The 18757-nt window shown below is 29.9% G+C and overlaps 1 protein-coding gene across 1 annotated transcript in view; it reads right to left on the reverse strand.

Annotated features, from left to right (window-relative positions):
* Positions 1–18757, reverse strand: part of LOC118197271 (endoplasmic reticulum metallopeptidase 1-like) — a 58797-nt gene that overhangs the window by 34669 nt on the left and 5371 nt on the right. Inside the window, exons 3-8 of the mRNA XM_035368767.2 lie at positions 16878–16983; positions 14226–14372; positions 12305–12397; positions 10845–11048; positions 7013–7239; positions 2903–3089 (exon numbers count right to left, since the gene is read on the reverse strand). Of these exons, the coding sequence (XP_035224658.1) occupies positions 2903–3089; positions 7013–7239; positions 10845–11048; positions 12305–12397; positions 14226–14372; positions 16878–16983 (964 nt within the window). The remainder of the gene's footprint in view (positions 1–2902; positions 3090–7012; positions 7240–10844; positions 11049–12304; positions 12398–14225; positions 14373–16877; positions 16984–18757) is intronic.

Raw genomic sequence — 18757 nt, forward strand, 5'->3', positions numbered from 1 at the left:
ATTACTCGGTGCAAAAAAACTTATGTATGCTATGTAAAGAATATGCGAACTGAATACAAACTGGAGTTCCTAAAACCACAGCTCCACTCCCAATCTTCCCACAGGAAAAAAAAAGATTTGAAGCAACGGAAACTGTTCAATGTTTATATCATGTGAAGCAAACTGCACATCAGCTGGGTTTTGCTTACTTTATATGATCTGCTAATACATCTAAACGAATCACCAGAATCAGAAAGTACTTCATGGACACAAGGTCAACAATGTATATGTTCAAATACGCTAACTGTAGTGGACACGGAGTGCTAGCTAGTGATTTAAAAAAATTCTAAAAGAATGCGTATGTTTGGGAATGCACATATGCCACACCTGTCGGGAAGACAAATGCAAGGGGTGATACATCAGTGCATCACCCGGCTGCTAGCAACATGCCATTGTGAAGGGGTTAAACAGTTGTCTGTGCCACTATTATTCTTATATGGCATTTTGATTAACAGAGATCTAGATTTTATAAAGCAGGTTTAATACTTTTTATTTAATACATGACAAACTTTTTTTCAGTAAATGACAAACAAATAATCCATTTATTTTAATTATGAATACTCTAAAATAAAAAAATTAATTTTATGTTTGTAATTCATAATTTAATTTGATAAGATTATCATAGGTCTGATATTATTAGATTAAAACCTAGAACTTTATTGCTGCTATCAATAATGAAATAATTTCCTAACTGAGAAATAAAGTTTTCTTTTATTAATTTAGAGAATTTTTTGAATCACAAGCAGAACACAAACATTTTTGGATTTAATAAATGTGACTTATTAAAATGTTCAGGTTTGGCCTCTAAGGCTTACTTTTTCAAAAATCTTTATAACAAGTTACGTTCCTTTTGGATTCAACTTAAATTACTTTTCTGAAAATTTACTGGATTTATTTTTATTTTCATTTACATTTTTCATGTATTTTAATAATTACCATTTTTTCTCAAGTCTTTGGAAGTAGTATATTTATGTAATATACGTATTAAAACTTCAGTTCAAAGACATGACATGAATGATTTGATTATGAATGTAGCCTAAACTTGCATTAAAATTTTCGGTGAAACAGGACTATTCCCAGGATTCACAGTGAACATTGAAAAACAAACCTGTGTAGATCTCTCCTTAATTAGAACTGGCCGAAAAATGTAATGACGGAACATTTTTGGAAGCACTAAATGTAAGAACACTGAGATATAGAAGCATAGAAATGCTGATAGGATAGATACTTGATGCTTAGAGCATCTATCCATTTTGAAGAAGAAACAAACGAGCCGGGTTAAATTCCACATTTATTTTTAATTCGCATTTTGTGGCCACAATTCACTTGGCACTCCAACCATGCCCATTTCCAGGACAATTTTGATACTATTTCAATAGAAGCAAACATAGAAGATTGTTGCAGTGTCATAACAGGATGAAAGCATAAGCAAGAAGAGAGAGTGTTGCAGTACTTCACAGGAAGAAGGGAGGGAGTCAAAAAAAGGTTTTGTTTTACAAATTACTTTGATTGAGAAAGAGATATATGAATTAAGGGTTACGTAAGATCGCATGATAAATTTGAATGACACAGTTTAGACTTACAGCGCTATTTTTAGGACAGAGAGATGAAGTTTCCAAATGAAATAAAAAATAAAAGAGTTTATAGTGAATTCAATTTAGAAATTTGCTTTCATAATTTTGATCTTACATATATATATATACATATATATATATATATATATACATATACATATATATATATACATATACATATATATATATACATATATATATATATATATATACATATACATATATATATATACATATACATATATATATATACATATACATATATATATATATATAATAAGTAAAGACATAAAGTAAGAAATTTAGAACCAATTTTTCACACAGACCAAAAACTGAAATTCATAAGTAATAAATTTCATAAAATCCTATAAATGTAAAAAAGAATTCAATAAATGCTAAAACTAAAATACTTCAAACCAGTAATATCTTAATTCAAAAAATCAATGAAATTTAAAGAAGAAAAAATATAAAAGAAGAGGAATTCAATCAACTTTAATGCCACTTCTTCAGGAGAAGAAACATTGAAATCAATTGAAATCTCTCTTCCATAAAAATTCTTGCTTTTTTGTATCGAGAATTAGCTGATGAGCCATTCCAATGTATTTTAATTATAATAGTTCAGCCAAAAATTCTGGCCCCTGCCCAAAGCAAGGAAAAAAAGAAAGTAAATTCAAATCAAAATTTTACCTTTAAACTCTATCCAAAGGATTGAAAACGTCAGTGAAATAATAAAATACTTTAGTGAAAAATTCAAATCAGAATTTTACCTTTAAATAAAGAGATCTTTATTACTTTGTGAAAAACTGGTTCTAAATTTCTTACTTTATGTCTTTCCTGATAATTTTTCAGCAACTTAAGTTGCATGAAAATACTAGGCATGATTATATTTTTTTTTAATTGTTTTGTAATTATATTTGTATGATGTATTTTGCTTGGGTAGTCTTAAATTACAAAAATAAAACACAATACTAATTACACTTAATGTTTATAAGTTAATACAAAACACATAAACATGAAAAAATATAATTCATAAAGCTTTTCATAATACGCATGATATTTAAATACATAAAGTTTATTAAATAACATACAGCATTAAGAATTTTATACAAAAAGACTCGTTTCTCTTGCCAGTGTTAATAATAATAATAATTTTTAAAATATTTCTCAAATGCAAAAAGCAATATAAATAGAAAATTAATTATAAATAATAATTAAATAATAATTAAATAAATACAAAAAAGGGGGAAGTTAAAAAAAAGTAGATAGCAGCATTAAAAAATCTGTTTTACCTTTAAAACTTGTAAGGTTTAATAAATTGCCTAAAACACCACGAACTAAAGTAGGAAAGAGAACCCATGCACAGCAAATGAATGAGGAGTTAATTTTAGCCAGTTCTAAAACTATTAGTAGAAAAACCCAGACAAGTCGGGCAGCATCAAAATACACATCTTCTTGCAACCATTTTTCTCTTTGATTCTAAAAACAAAGCAAAATATCTATCACAGAAACAAAATTGGTAAAATGCGTGAAGATTTGTAGAATAAAAGCTATCAGTCATAACTTACATAAAAATGATACTCGTAAAAAGAACTTCAGGTAAATGATAAAAATTATTTGACATCTAAATTACAGAACTTACGAGGGTAAGTTGAAAAATAAGATTCCCCTGTCGACTGTGGTCAGAGTTGTGTATGAAAGTCAAAAAATAGAATGAGACATTAAAGATATGACATACCTTTATTTTTCCACATAGGTACCAAGTACATTGAGACATTTGTCATATCGCTTGATAAGCTTCAAAAAGCCCTCCAGGAAAAAATCACGGCTTTGCATATGGAAGAAGCGTTGAACGGCTTGTTTCACTTCAGTATTGCTTCCAAAGCGCCTTCCCCCGAGATTTTTCTTCAAAGCCAGAAACAGATGGAAGTCGCTTTGGTGCGAGATCAGGACTGTATGGCGGATGGTGTAAGTGCTCCCAACCAAAAGTTACAATATGGTTTTGCGTTGCCGTCGCCGAATGTGGTCTGGCATTGTCATCCAACAGCAGAACGCCAGATGTGAGAAGGCCAGGCCGCTTTTCCCGAATCGCCTCTTTCAATTTCGACAGGGTGTCACAGTAGCGCGTAGCATTGATGGTTTCAACCTCCAAAAAGTCCAGCAACAAAACTCCTTGGGCGTCCCAGAAAACTGTGAGGAGCACTTTACCTGCAGAGGGAGTTGTCTTGAACTTCTTTCGGACAGGTGATGACGGATGTTTCCACTCCATAGATGCGGCCTTCGATTCTGGCGTGAAATGGTGGACCCACATTTCGTCCCCCGTCACAATCCGAAACAGAAAGTCATTGCCATCTTCATGGTAACGCACGAGATGTTCCAGGCTGACCCCCATGCGTTGTTCCTTGTGTATCGAGGTCAATTGTCGGGGCACCCATCATGCTGACACTTTTCTGTATCGAAGAATGTCATGGCTGATGTTTTGAGCTCACTCATGTGAGATTCCAAGTTCTTCCGCTACTTCATTGATGGTGAGACGCCAGTTCACTCTAATCATGTCATCCACCTTCCTGACATTTGCAAAAAAGAAAACTCTCGGGGGAAGGCGTTTTGGAAGCAATACTGAAGTGAAACAAGCCGTTCAACGCTTCTTCCATATGCAAAGCCCTGATTTTTTCTTGGAGGACTTTTTGAAGCTTATCAAGTGATATGACAAATGTCTCAACGTACTCGTACGAGAATAATAAAATAAAGGTATGTCATATCTTTAATGTCTCATTCTATTTTTTGACTTTCATACACAACTCTGACCACAGTCGACAGGGGAAACTTATTTTTCAACTTACCTACGTATAATGTAAAACGAATTTTAATACCATATAATAACTCAAACAAAATTTTAAAGACTAATGTACATAATTATAACAGAAATCATACTGCATTAACAATTTATACACTATTGCACCTTATATACATACTTATATACACTATTCACTTTATATACAAATATTTACTATTAATTCTAAAACTTTACCAATATTGAAAGGATTTTTGGCAAGGATTAAAATAACTATTGTATTAAATATGACTTAACAATAGTTATTTTATCCTAAAATAACTATTGTTAAGTCATATTTAATACAACTATTAAATATTATATGTTATCCTAATAATAATCTTAATTTGACCAGCATTTCTTCTGATTAGATTGAGTAATACAATCCACATGACAAACATATTCATTTTTGTAACACTGCTTTTTAAGAGCAAGGTATGTCAAAGACCATCAATTAATCCTTAATATCCCCCTCCCTATGTAAAACTTAATCCAGAATATCTTTACTTTTCAACTGATAATAATCAAAATCTGAACATTTCTTAGTTTTAAAATGAGCATGCAAGCTGAATTTTTGCAAAGAAAAAGTTTAACAGTTTTGAAAAGTTTATGAAAATATTTAGAAGGTACCCAAGCAGTGCACAGTCACATATAGTTTTAATCGTACAAATTTTTAAGTCACCCAATTCACACTCAGACATGAACAAATCTGTCAATTACCAGAGTGGATATTCCATATTTTGTCTTACTTACCATTACCTATGTATTCTTATACACAGATCATATAAACTGCATTGATAAATACTACTAATTAATTGATTTAATATGCATTACAATTTATATAGAACTTATGTTCATATCATTTCTACTGAATAATGAGAAATGGCAAATTCATCAAAGATTATCTTTCATAAGTATTTTAGTTTGTTTGTAAAAACAACTTATATACAATATGCATAACATATAAACAATATGCATGCAACGTATTAAGTATGAAAATAATGAAATGCATTAACCCCACTGCAACTTATTTTACCAACAATAATACTTTACAATTTTAATCAATGAAAAATATCCAGAAAACAATATCATCAAAAATATTCATTTACACTGACTTTTATAATTATAAATCCACTATTGATTCCTGTGATTCTTTTTAATGATTTAAAACTTAAGAAGATTTTGAATTATCATATGCATATACAATGTAAAACTGAATGTAACATGAAAGATAATATAGAAGCAAAACATGTAAATCTTAGTTTTCCCATGATAAAATGGAAGATTGGAAGCACAACAATTTGAATGAAATGAAATAATTTGAATGAAATTGATAAAATGGAAGCACAATAATTTGAATCGTAAAAATTAACGCAATGCACAAAAAAAGATAAGAAATTCAAAAGATTAAAAACAAAGAAAATCCCACAAGGAATAAAAGACTGAATTCTAGTTAATTAACACAATAATTGCAATATTTATGGAAAGGATATAACAATTACTATTATGAACATTTTATTATTCTCACGATGTCCAAAACTTAAATCACCATTCAGTTTCTAGATATAATTTCCCATAAAGAGCAACAGTTTTGTAACTGATATGCTACAGCTCATTGCACTGTCACGTTGAATGCATTATCATAAATAAAGTGAAATTTAAATAAATTAATTTATAACATACAGGTTAAACATGGGATAATCCAAACAATACAATAACTACAGTAAATTTTAAATATCCAAAGATATGTATTTTATATTACAGTTAATGCACATGATGCTCAAAGTGACTTATCTCATTGATATGTACATATATTCAAGTCATTAAGTTGTCAATAATTGTAAACACAAGTGCCTTTCCATATTGGGCACTTCTTATAGCATGGAAAGGGAATTTCAAAATATTTTCTGTTACAATACTTTCTCCTGTCCTGATTTGAATCTGAAGAACCAACTACATGAATGATATGCATGATAAATAATTCTAAACAATGCATGCATAAGCCAAAGAGGAAACTGATCTTGATTTTAATGAGTGAAACTCAATCTGTCTCTTTTCTATTTTTTAGCTCTAAGTTTCAGCTGAGAAGAAACATTCCATATTATTACTTTTCAGCAACATATGCTGTTCTCTAATTAATCCATTATATCTTACAATTCAGATCCAGGTCTGGATGTCATTTTTCTAATTTTTGCTGCTTTATACAAGGTTAAATTATCAGCTTTCCCTTCAAGTAAAAGACACAATACTATGGTTTCAGTCAAAATCTTTCTAATGATCTATTTTGCATGTAAAAAATTCGATTATACATCTCACTAAAATCTATTATGGCTCTTGATTCATGTTGATTAAACTGAAATAATTTTCTCAGTCTATGAAATCAGCCATTTTGCACTTCTACAATAACAAAGTATAAAGAATGGGGCAAATAATGCCATACATGAACAAATCAATTATTTCACAAAAGGTGCCTAAATATTTCACTTTCAAAGATTTCTCTTCGGAAATTTTTATGGTATATATCATAAAATATTGAAAATTTGCACTTACTAGTAACATCTGTACAAACCTTTTGTTGCTTGGCTAATATCCAATGAACTAACAAAATCACTGCTACAGATGATGAGCCATATAAGCCAGCAATTAAATATGGTGAACGATACCATGACATAGTTGCTCCAAACAAATCCAGAAGAGCAGCAATTAATGTACAAGTGACACTTGCACAAACCAGGCTAATTAACATTACAATAACAGCTTTGAGAGTTAAAAAGAGCTTTGCTTTTAAAGGAAAACCTATGGGTTTAGAAAAAAGGAAATGCAAAAGAAACTTAAATTCAAAATTTACACAGAAGTTATAAATTTATGCATTTTTAATCAATATATTTTTTATACATTATATTAAAACTAATTTGTCATTTAAAATAAATTTTGAAGATCAGAAATGTTGTTTACACTGGACATACAACCCTTTATTTCTATATAATATGGAAACATTTTCAAAACAAAGTTCATTTGAAATCAAGTAAAGAAACTTATGCAGACATTCCAATTGATAGCAATTTAAAAAAAAAAAAAAAAAAACTTTATATATTAAATGATTTTAAGGAACTACTCTTTAACGCACCCTCAGGTCACCAAATTTCTCACCAAAACAACTCCACGGTGCCATATTACTATCTAAATTTTTTGTCTATATTTCGAACTTTAAACTTAAAATGTCTCCAAAAACGCGGTTTTCGCGCATGCAAGAACCATGCTTTAAACACACAATTTAAGCTAAAATTCCAAAACAAAAATAAAAAATTTAGATAGCAAAAATGTAAAGTTTCTAACCAAAAATATTTGACAAGAATCCAAGTACACAGCGATATGTTTTAACTTAAAAAAACATCTACGAATTGCACAATCTAGGCAGCGAAAGAATCTACGAACAGCGCACACCTCTCTTTAATAAATTAACATAACAATAAATTTCAAAGAATACCATGTACACAGCATTCTGTTAATACTTTAAAAAAATCTACGAATTGCACAATCTAGGCACTGCGCACAAATCAACAAAATAAACTAAAATAAATTACAATAATTCAAATAACAGAAATTCATAGCAAAAAAAAATAATGAACATAACATTTTACAAAATAAAATGCACTCACCATAATACATACATGAATAAAATTTCGCCAGTCACACAATGTCTGTCAACAAAAGTGCCACGATTTTGCTATATCACATGTATTTCTGTGATTCAAAATTTTGAAAGTAACGATAAAAGCTTCCTCCAAAGTTAACTTACTACATGAAAACCACATTTCAAATCTTAAACTCCGCTGATAGCCACATACTTTACCAGCAAGCATTTGACTGCAAATTCACACAAGATCAGAAACGCCCTTCTTCGTCCGAGTTCTCATAGCAGCTCTGAATTTCGCACTCCGTTTTAAAAGTCCCACAGAAATTCCAAAAATACACTTCGATCCTCATAAACACACCTGTGAACAAGACTCATTAACAACTCCAACATCGTACCTTTTAATACTAAAATTACTTTCCACACAAACTAAAATACGCAACTGAAATCTTGCCACCCCGTCTCTAAGTTTCAACATCAAAAGGGTTGCCATACAAACAGCATCGTCCACCAAACCATCCCACAGCATGGAATCGAACCAAACACCAGCACGGAACACATATCGCCACATTTGGTTATCTTAGAGCGTATATAAGAGTAGAGCAGATTTTAAATTTATATTAAACAGATTTTGTAAATGTTAAATAATGATACATTGCAACAGTTGCTTTCCTTAAATGATTAAAAAAATTAATTTTCAATTTATTCTCTAAATATACACAATTTGTCAATGTTAGTTTTAAATATATTTATTTCTTTTATCAAAAAACACAACTAGAATTTTATATCTAATTTATTAAATACATAATTAATATTTTACATAAATACTTTTGCATGCAAGGGGGAGAATAAATGAAAAAATTTTATATTATGATTCTAAAATGAGTATGATATATTCAAACTAAGATACACATGTAAGAACAATTATATCTACCAATGAAACAAGTGAGTATTCTATACAATTTAAATTTCATTCACTTTAAAATTCAATTCAAAAGTGTAGTATCACCCGCTATTCTTTGAGACATAAGTTGGTTTTTATCGAAAGACATTTTTAAGAGAGAAAAAATTATTGAAGGGGAAAAAAAATTAAATAAATTTATTATTGTAATTAGTTCTACAAGAATCACAAAATACAGCACTTATCTGAAATTTAGACAATGAAGTCAAATAACTGTGTAAAAATTTTAAGCTCATGATGGTAAAGGCCTGATCACTGAACTCAAGCTTGCACATGGCTTAGAAAATTACAGACTTATCTTATTCAAATTAAAGGAAGTTTAACTTTTTCTCCTCCTTAATTTATGTTGTATAGATGAAGACTTATGGTGAGATATCAGTCTAAAAAATACTGTATTGTTGACAGAACTACAGGCATGTATTAATAATTTGGGTAGATTTATGATAAGACATTGATTTCAAATATGCAGTATTGTGACTTCAGTGCCATAGCTTAAATATTGTTACGAAATGTAAGGGCGCGGTGAGATGGCTTCCCCGCAAAGCAGTTTTAGGGTTGCCATAAAATTGCAAGAAGGGCAGGGTTGCCACATTTGGCGATAAATCGCCCATTTGGCAACAAAATTGGCGATATACCATGGACAGTTGGAGAACCTTCTGGAACGAATTCTTACTGGTTTAGTACAGAATGTTCCCGAACACAAGCCAAAAGCTATATAAACCGTGCTGGTCTGCAGTTAGCAAGTGTGTTCATCGAAAAGAGAGTGTGTGTGCCTCGTCTAGCGAGTCAATCCCTGCGGAGTCGATCGAGTTGACAGCCGGGCGCCGAGTGGGTCGTCGAATCCACTGAAGGAGTCTGTTAGTGTATCGTGGTTAGTGCATCGTCGAGAGAGCGTGTTGAGCTCCGGGAACGACTGAACCGAAGAGTCCGGAGCTGTGCTCTGTGTGACGTTGAGTGCATCGCGAGTTGTAGCGTGGAAAGTCTCGAGAGTACGTGGAGTTCCAAGAACGAACAGGCAGAGTTGGCTGCTTTGCAGGAAGCTGTCTCCACCGTGATAGCCTGATAACCTGAAGGCTGTGTCGCTGATCGTGTCAGCGTGTTTATAGTAGATCTTCAACGACTGTAAAACGTGTTTTGGAGCTGTCCTGACAATACTGTCAAATAAAATGTGTTTCATAAAGTAATATAATACTTCATAAAGTGTCGTTGTTATTCACTCCAAATCTACGAACCCCGTACGAACGTGAAGGAGAAAATAACGTAACAATTGGTGTCAGAAGAATAGGAAAAACGTAACAATATTAAGAAACTAAGTTAAAAACAGCTGTCTCTGGTGTAAAGGATTTTAGTGATACCTTTCTCGCATGGCAAGCGTAATATCATAAACTGAAAAGGACTTACTTTTCTTAATGTAAATGACATAATCGATTAAGATACAACTACTAAATCAGCAAAAGTAATCTCTACGTAAAAATAGTATTAATAGTGTACTTTAGTGGACTCCCAAAAAAAGATTTTATTAAACTATCCTGACTTCACATAAAACTGGGCTTCATTAAACTGTGTGGATAAAAAGAATGGGTTTTCTAACTTAAACAGATAAATTTTATGACAGGAGTATTGAATATATATTATATGCACTGAAAACAACAAAAACCACAAAATCTAAATTATTCTGCTACTATAAACATAATAGCAACAAAACTAATAGTATTCAGTCATACTTATTCAGACAATTATTTTACAGTATTATAAATACAAGTCTTAAATCAATTTTCAGTTATCTATGAAATTTCAACAACTTACCTAGAGATCTAGCTTTCACAATCATATCAATAAAGCAAAGTATAATAATGAGAACATTGACTACTGTTGCAACGCTGACACGATATACAACCATAAAAAATCCCATGAAATCAAAAAACACCAAGTTTAATTTTGTCTGATCTTCAACTCTTCTCATATCTGGAGAACTTAATGCATTATGTATCAAATTTAAAAGATTCAGACCTAAAAGTAAAAAAAAATTAAAATTAAAAAATACATTTATAAATCACAATTTTAATACATTTTTTTAAAGAAATACTCTTTACAAATAGAAACGTTAGCAGTAAAATTATCTGTAAATTTTAAAAAATTGTCAATTTTCTTAATGTTTGTTTTACACAATTAGTCTCAATTCATTATTTGATATGTTGTGCAAAATTTAACAATGCCAATATGCAAAAAATTTAGCCAATTTTCAAATACATACATTATTAAATGATATTCATTAATATAGATTAACTCTAAAAGAAAGAGACACTACTAAAGTTTTATAGAAACACAAGTATTAATAGCATGGCTGAAATACTTACGTGACAAAAGAATATACCCAGAAGTTTACATGGTTTAGATTAAAGATGCTTTATGTGTGAGCATTCTGAAACATGGTAGAGATATCAATGCAGCAAATCAAGTTCTACTCAAACACCTCTCTGCATGTCCATTAAAACTGTCATAGCAGCTATGATGATTCAATGTTTAATATCATCCAAATTTGTTGAAAGAAAGTGAACAAAAACTTGGTGCTTGGTAATATCTCCATAAAAATAAACCATATATTGCTAAATCTGGACTTCTCGGTAACCTACATGCCACAGCTATGTTCTGGTCTGTTGAATAAGCAATCCAACAATGATGCAGATTCTTACCCATACCATGTTCTAAAATGATGCAGTACAACAGAAATAAAATTTATTTTTGCAAATTCAAGACCACAAAAAACTCTACCTAATTAGCAGTCATATTGCTCTAATGAACCAAGAGCACTCTTATGATGAAAATAAAACAAAACAAAAGGGAAAGACTTATATATACAGCAGTATTAAATGCTTCTTGATAGGGGGAAAATATAATAATTTTCAATTTATAAGCATTTAATCATAATCTAAAATGATGCAATACAACAGCAACAAAATTTACTTTTGCATATTCAAAACAAAAAAAAAGTTTTTTCTGCCTAATTAGCAGTCGTATTGCTCTAATGACACAAAGAACATTCTCATGATAAAAATAAAACGAAACAAACATGAAACAAAATGAAACGAAAAGACTTCTCTACACAGCAGTAGTAAATGCTTATTGATAGAAAACAAATAATTTCAATTTATAAGCATTTAATAGTCTATTTTTTAAGCTAACTTTAAGATAAGAGTATCACTTTAATTCTAAATACATACATAAATTAAATTAAGAAACATATGCATTGAAAAAAATTAACAAACCTGCTTGCTGAATCGCACCAACTGTAATAGCCTCTGGAACATCAAACTTTGTATGATATACATAACCATTTTTCACATAAGCAAAATCTAAACCTAAAAAAAAAAAAAAAAAAAAAAAAAAGAGAGAGAGAGAGAGAGAGATGTAACTATGTTTATTACATTATTTAATTGGCACAGTATTAACTATTTTAAAAACATAAAAATTTGCTATATATTGAACAACGTACTGCAAATATATTGAAAGCATTATAAAGGAAATATGCAGACATTTACTCCACACTGCTTGATTGTCACATTTTTTTAAAAAGAAGACCTTTTTTCTATTTCAAAGGCTATTTTCTTTTTATATCACATCATTGTTAAATGAAGAGATCATGCATTAATACATATACATATATATAAATAAAGTATGCAAAGAATGGAGTCTTAATATGAGCCTAGAATTCAGATAAAATTTTTCAACACAAGTCGAATTGTCATAAGTACCATTTAAAATGCTTTTGTAAAAAAAATGTTAGTGCTCATGTGTATAAAGAAGGTGATAAAAAAAGGATACCTGCATTAACCGTTTGACTGCTACGCGGTGCAAAACCGCTGTGTTCATTTGTCTCGAAAACCGTGATGCAGTTAGTTATTTTAGAATGCACTCGTGTTACAAAGTATGCATGAGGTCAGACTACGTACGTTCACACCCATGGAGCAACAAAGACACTCTGAAACTCGCAGCGCATTTTCGAGACAAATGAACGCAGTGCTTTTGCGCCGCATAGCAGTCAAACGGTTAAACTAAAATGGTTTATTTTTTACATCAGGATAATCTAATAAACAACAGTTGCCAAAAAAAAACTTAAGTTTTTTCTGTTGCTGAATGATTTATACTGAAGATGACAAGCACAAATAACAAGTGAAAAATAATTTGAATTTTTACAAATTGCATCAGGTACACTTTTAGAAAAATTTAATTACTTTAACACTGTAAATCAGTGTATATCAATGCAATTAAATTTCCAAAGATTGTTATTGTTATTTAACAAAGATTCAACTAGCATATTCATAACATTCTTTGTAAACAATATATATTTGTATTTGAAAATTCAAAACAAATATCACTCCTTAAAAACTATTCCCTTTATTTAACATTAACGGATTTTTAAAAAAAATCAGTCTTACCATTTTAAAACACAATTTGATCAGAACTATTTGAAAATAAAATATAAAAATATGTGGTACTTAACCTATTATTGCAACCACCTTTGGTGCAATTTGGTGAATTTTACAGAAAAAAAAAAAAAAAAGAGCAATTACATTTATTGTAAAAAACTGTATATTACATGCATACATATTTTGCGTCTCAACTATCTATTTATTCCAAACCGTCAATAAGTTTAGTTACAAATGGGTTTCAATTACGTTTATTGTAACAAACTGTATATTACATGCATACATATTTTGTGTCTCCTATCTATTTATTCCAAACATTCAATAAATTTAGTTACAAATGGGTTTCTGTTTTTGTTGTGGTGGAAGTTTCATAGAGATTGCTTTGAGAAAGGATTAAAAACATTATTTCTTTAGAAATTTTTTGGCAAAATGCTGTTTTCCTGCAGAAGTTTTGCCTCTATTTCTTTTACCATAGGAAAATCCCATAAGCACCAATTTTAAAATCGAGTTTAAGGCAAAAAATAATCATAATTTTTCTATAAAAGCCATTGGAATTTGGAGTACAATAAAAAGAATGAATACACATTTTGGAAAATGGTGACATTGAAAAATGAATAATTGTCATGCACATGGTGGTATGAATTGCTATTATGCACCTAGTCACCAGAGTTTGGCATATTTTGAAATTTTGACAACTTCAACTAAGGTGGCTGCAATAATACATAAGTACCAATTATTTATATATGAAATGAATAAATACCTGGTATACCACCAAAATGATCAAATATCCTATAATCAGTATCTGATGGAATTAAACCATTTTGGAAAATGTCCTGAGCAACAACTGAGCCTTGTGGAAAAGGAGATCCACTAGCATATGCTTGTAATAACCAAGTTCTTTCTCTATCTGAAAGCCATATATTAAAAATTTTGTAGTTAAAATATTTTCAGCATACATTTTCATTAAAACCACTTCACAGTTATATTTACTTACAGAACTATTTTAACTATTATTAATTATACACACAAAACTAATTTTCATAGCATATATAAAAAAAAATTATAATATGCAATTACTAATATTAGATATAGCTTAGAATAAACGGTTAGAGTAGACTTTAAGGTACCCCTTGTATTATGGTAGCCTGAATAGTTGAATGTTATGGAAACCCTATTGTGACATAATCAGGTGCACGATTCTGGGAAATTTTGAATCATGGAATGTTTTGTAAGTGCTTTTGTGGTGTGTGTTGGTTTTATTGTTTAGACGGTAGAATGGCTGAATGTAGTAAGATTAATTTAAAGTTTCTGTACAATTTGGAACGAAAGGGGAAAAGAGCGATAATTGACTGATGTGTAAGGTGAACTTAGGATGAATGCTAAGTGAAGGTTTACTTAGTAGCCATTATAAGGTCCAGTATGTAAGAAGGATATAGGCCTAGTTGAACGCAAAAACCATTTAGATGGATTTGAATGGGTTTGTAGAGAGAAAGGTTCGGATGTGGCGATGCCGATATATGGATTTAGAGTTCAAATAATTTTAGGAAGTTTTTGGATGCTGTGAAGGAATTTTGTGTGCGACAGATTAAAGATGAAGGAACTTCTAAATAGGATAAGTGGGCATTTGCTTTTTGTAGTACTTAAATGTAGAACATGTTTTTCCTTTTTTATGTTATTTTATTGTTTGGTTTAAAATGTAGTTTATTGAGATTATGTATTTTTTGTTTGCCTGTATTGTAAAATTGGGTGCTCCTTTGACTTTTTAAGTGAAAATCTATCGTTATGGACAAAATGAAGGGAGTGCGCAATGCCATTTTTGTGCAATTCAGGGATTCTTTTTTTTTTTTTAAAGTGAAAATAGGTCGGTGTGTACATGGATGCCGAGTTTGTGTTATTCTTTGTTATTTTGGCTTCATGTAGCGGTGATTTTTGGCACAAAAATCGCTGTTATGTAAGCTCAAAGAATTGCACAAACTCTGTATCCATGTACTGCCAAAAATTGCCAAGGGGTACCCTAAAATATACTTTTACCAAATAAACCTTTAGGATAGTCTACAAATTATTAAAAATAGTTTTTATATCCATAAGTGGTTATTCAGTTTAGATAAATAACAACTAAATTTAATATTAATTCAGAACAGAATTCACTTTCATGAATAACTGAATTTAATTTTCACATATTTTTCACCATTTAATTTACTTAGGAAGAAACTGGCAAATTCCATTTCAAGAAGCAATTGTTTTGCATTCAAAACATATTAAAGGTTTTATCTTTAAAATAAAGCTATATTTGCTTACATAAATTTCTTCAAGAATTATGACAAAGAATAATAATTCTTAAAACAATTTTCTCTTGGTACTTATCATACTCTAGACCAGTGATCTTCAAACTGGGTTCTGAGAATCAATTCTGCAAGTCAAACAAAAATTTGACATATGTCAAAAAGAATGACAGGCAATGTTTTGCAAAATTAAACAGTTTTCTAATGGCACATTAATCACATTTAGATAACAGCGCTAAAAATTATATAATGCAGCAGCATTTTCAAATGATGACAGAATATTTCTCATAAGAGAAAACAAAGTATGGCTGGATAAAATATCTATTCAAGTCAGGTTTTGCCAGCAAAGGAAAGAGGACAACTTATCAACATATTGCCAGATTCTACCTTAAAATCTAGTTTCAGCAAGAGCAGCTCTTAATTTATTATGCAGAATAACCATAAACATTTCAATGCCATTCAGAACAATGTATTCAAATGAAAAAATTTTAGGTGGCAACAAAAACAAAATATAGAAACAAATTAAATGCATAATATGAAATGTGACTGCAAATAACATCAATAGAGCCAAACAACATCAGCATAGCTAGACCTTGACAGTTTGTGTAAAAAAGTGCAGGCATACCCCTGTCAATGAATATAATGCAAGGGTAGGGGGACACCTGGAGCACAAGTTAATGTTATTAATGAATAAATAACAATAACTTCATGTTAAATTTTTTAATAATACAATAAAGTTCTTTAATTACCTTCATATAAAATACCTATAACATATTTATCTACTCTATTACTTTATGATACATTTTTCTAAAGGTTGAATGGAATTCCCAGCATAAACCTTACAGTTCTAAGGGTTCTGTGAGTCAACTAAGTTTGAAGACCACTTGCCTTCCACACATAATTAATACACAATTTTATTTGATATCTATCCTGTTTATAAACATAAAAGAAGAAAAGGTTATAAAATGTTATATGCTTAAACATGTATTACACATAATCACTTAAGTATCATTATTAGACGAGAATATTATTAAATTAAAAGTATTACAATTAATACAATTTGTTAACAAAATGATTGTTTTCATCTACAGATATAAATTAAGAAAAAAGATGTAACAGAAAAATTTTACCTGCTTGAAATAACATCTGTTTACCACCAGCTCCACATGCTTCCATGTTAACAAAACCAACAGCTGTCTTAGCCCAGGGATGCCGAGTTATAAAACCATGAGCAGCCTAAAAACAGAACCCTTTTTAATTTTCTTACAGTCTATAATTTGAAATATAAAATTTTAATATAAAAATTAATTTCAAATTATTAAAGAAATGTCTTTCCAGGCCACATAAATATCTTTCTTAACAGCAAAATTTTCTTATTTTATAAATATTTTTGAGTTTTTAATTTTGTCTTTATTCTTACATTAAATACTTTTCTCATGAATATCACAAACATTATTATGTCATATTCTAAATAAGCAATAATAGTCCCACCTATGAAAGAATAAAGTAATATTTGATAAAGAGTCATCATAGACAATGAAAGTCTGTGATAGAGTGGTGGTAATGCAGCTATTTAAAAAAACATTCTTATATTTGAAATCCAAACAAGCAAATTCAATACCACTAATTCTTTTAAAGTTATTTTGTTTTTTAAAATTATATTTGAAAAAAATTTTAAGTAGATGTTTCAAAATAATTTTAGAAAATGGGGAAAGGTTGCTATTTTATGCCCATTTGATCAAATAATTCTTAAGAGTTTTTCTGATAATATTATGTTTATTATATATATCGAAAAGTTAAAATTTTTATTAAAAATACATAACCGGAAATTTATGGTGAAAAATATCAGATACTGCAACAACAAAAATGAGCCAACAAAATTTATTCTTCAATGTATCACTGAACACTTCCTATAGTTATTGTTGCAGTAAAAAAAAAAAAAAAAAAAAAAAAAAGAAAGATGCCTGAAGAGATTTTAGATTGTGACAAGACTGGTACTTAACATTCAAATTGAAACGGTGTTTTTTGGTCATGCACCTGTCATGCTTTTCAGCACCTATAAAAGAAAAACCAAACACACTCCAAGACCCTGTGTGTATGTGTATCTATAAGCTATTCTTATAACTAGAAATTGTTTATAGCTGAAAGATCCCCCAAAATGCATGGCAGGTGAATAGCAGAAAAGTACCATTGAAACATTTCATGTTTTCATGACAAATATGTCCTACAAATAAACTGGTAGAAAAGAAAGAAATAAGAAAACCAAGACTTTCATTTCTTTTGTGTTATAATATTTCTAATAAATATTTTTTTACACAAAAAAAAAAAAAAAAAAAAAACATGAACAGTTAAGATACTAAAGTTGTAAAACACTGATTTTCACTCCAGATTCTATTTCCAGTAGTTGAATGAATTAGTTAGCATTTTCCCATAAGCATCATCACCTCAGAAAATAATCAAGATGGTTTTGTCAAATAGTTTGTTTGGAGCCATTGTTTAATATTTTTGAAAAATCTTTAAAGTTACATTCTGTGATATTTTTTTAATTGATAACTCCATTCAATAACATCCAATGATAACTACATTCAATATGTTATAATTCCATAATATTCCCTAGGTGGTGCTGCTAATGGGACGTATCAACTAGAATGTATGAAATGTTTGTATTTGCTTATTTGTAACAAATACTGGCCAGTTTCTCAAAAATATAATTAGCTATGTAGAATGCTTTTTAGGAAGCTATTTTTCCTTTAAGACAAATAGTCCTAAGCCACTTTTATGTATATAAAATAATACTTTAAATTTTATTGTCAAACAAAATCAAAGATAAAATAAGAAATAATACAAATGAAAGTATGTGTGGGGAGGGGTCATTCTAGATAGGGTCATAGAAGAGTCCTGTATAGTGTAACAAGTATTTATTTACAGGTTTAAGTTACATACGGACATTACATTTAACATTAAAAAAATTACAGAGCAAGAGTCTGGTACAACCTATCAAGAAGGACAC

Source organism: Stegodyphus dumicola, chromosome 10 (assembly GCF_044657685.1).
Source record: "Stegodyphus dumicola isolate Sdum_Otavi_A_Nest chromosome 10, ASM4465768v1".
NCBI classification, from domain to species: Eukaryota; Metazoa; Arthropoda; class Arachnida; order Araneae; family Eresidae; genus Stegodyphus; species Stegodyphus dumicola.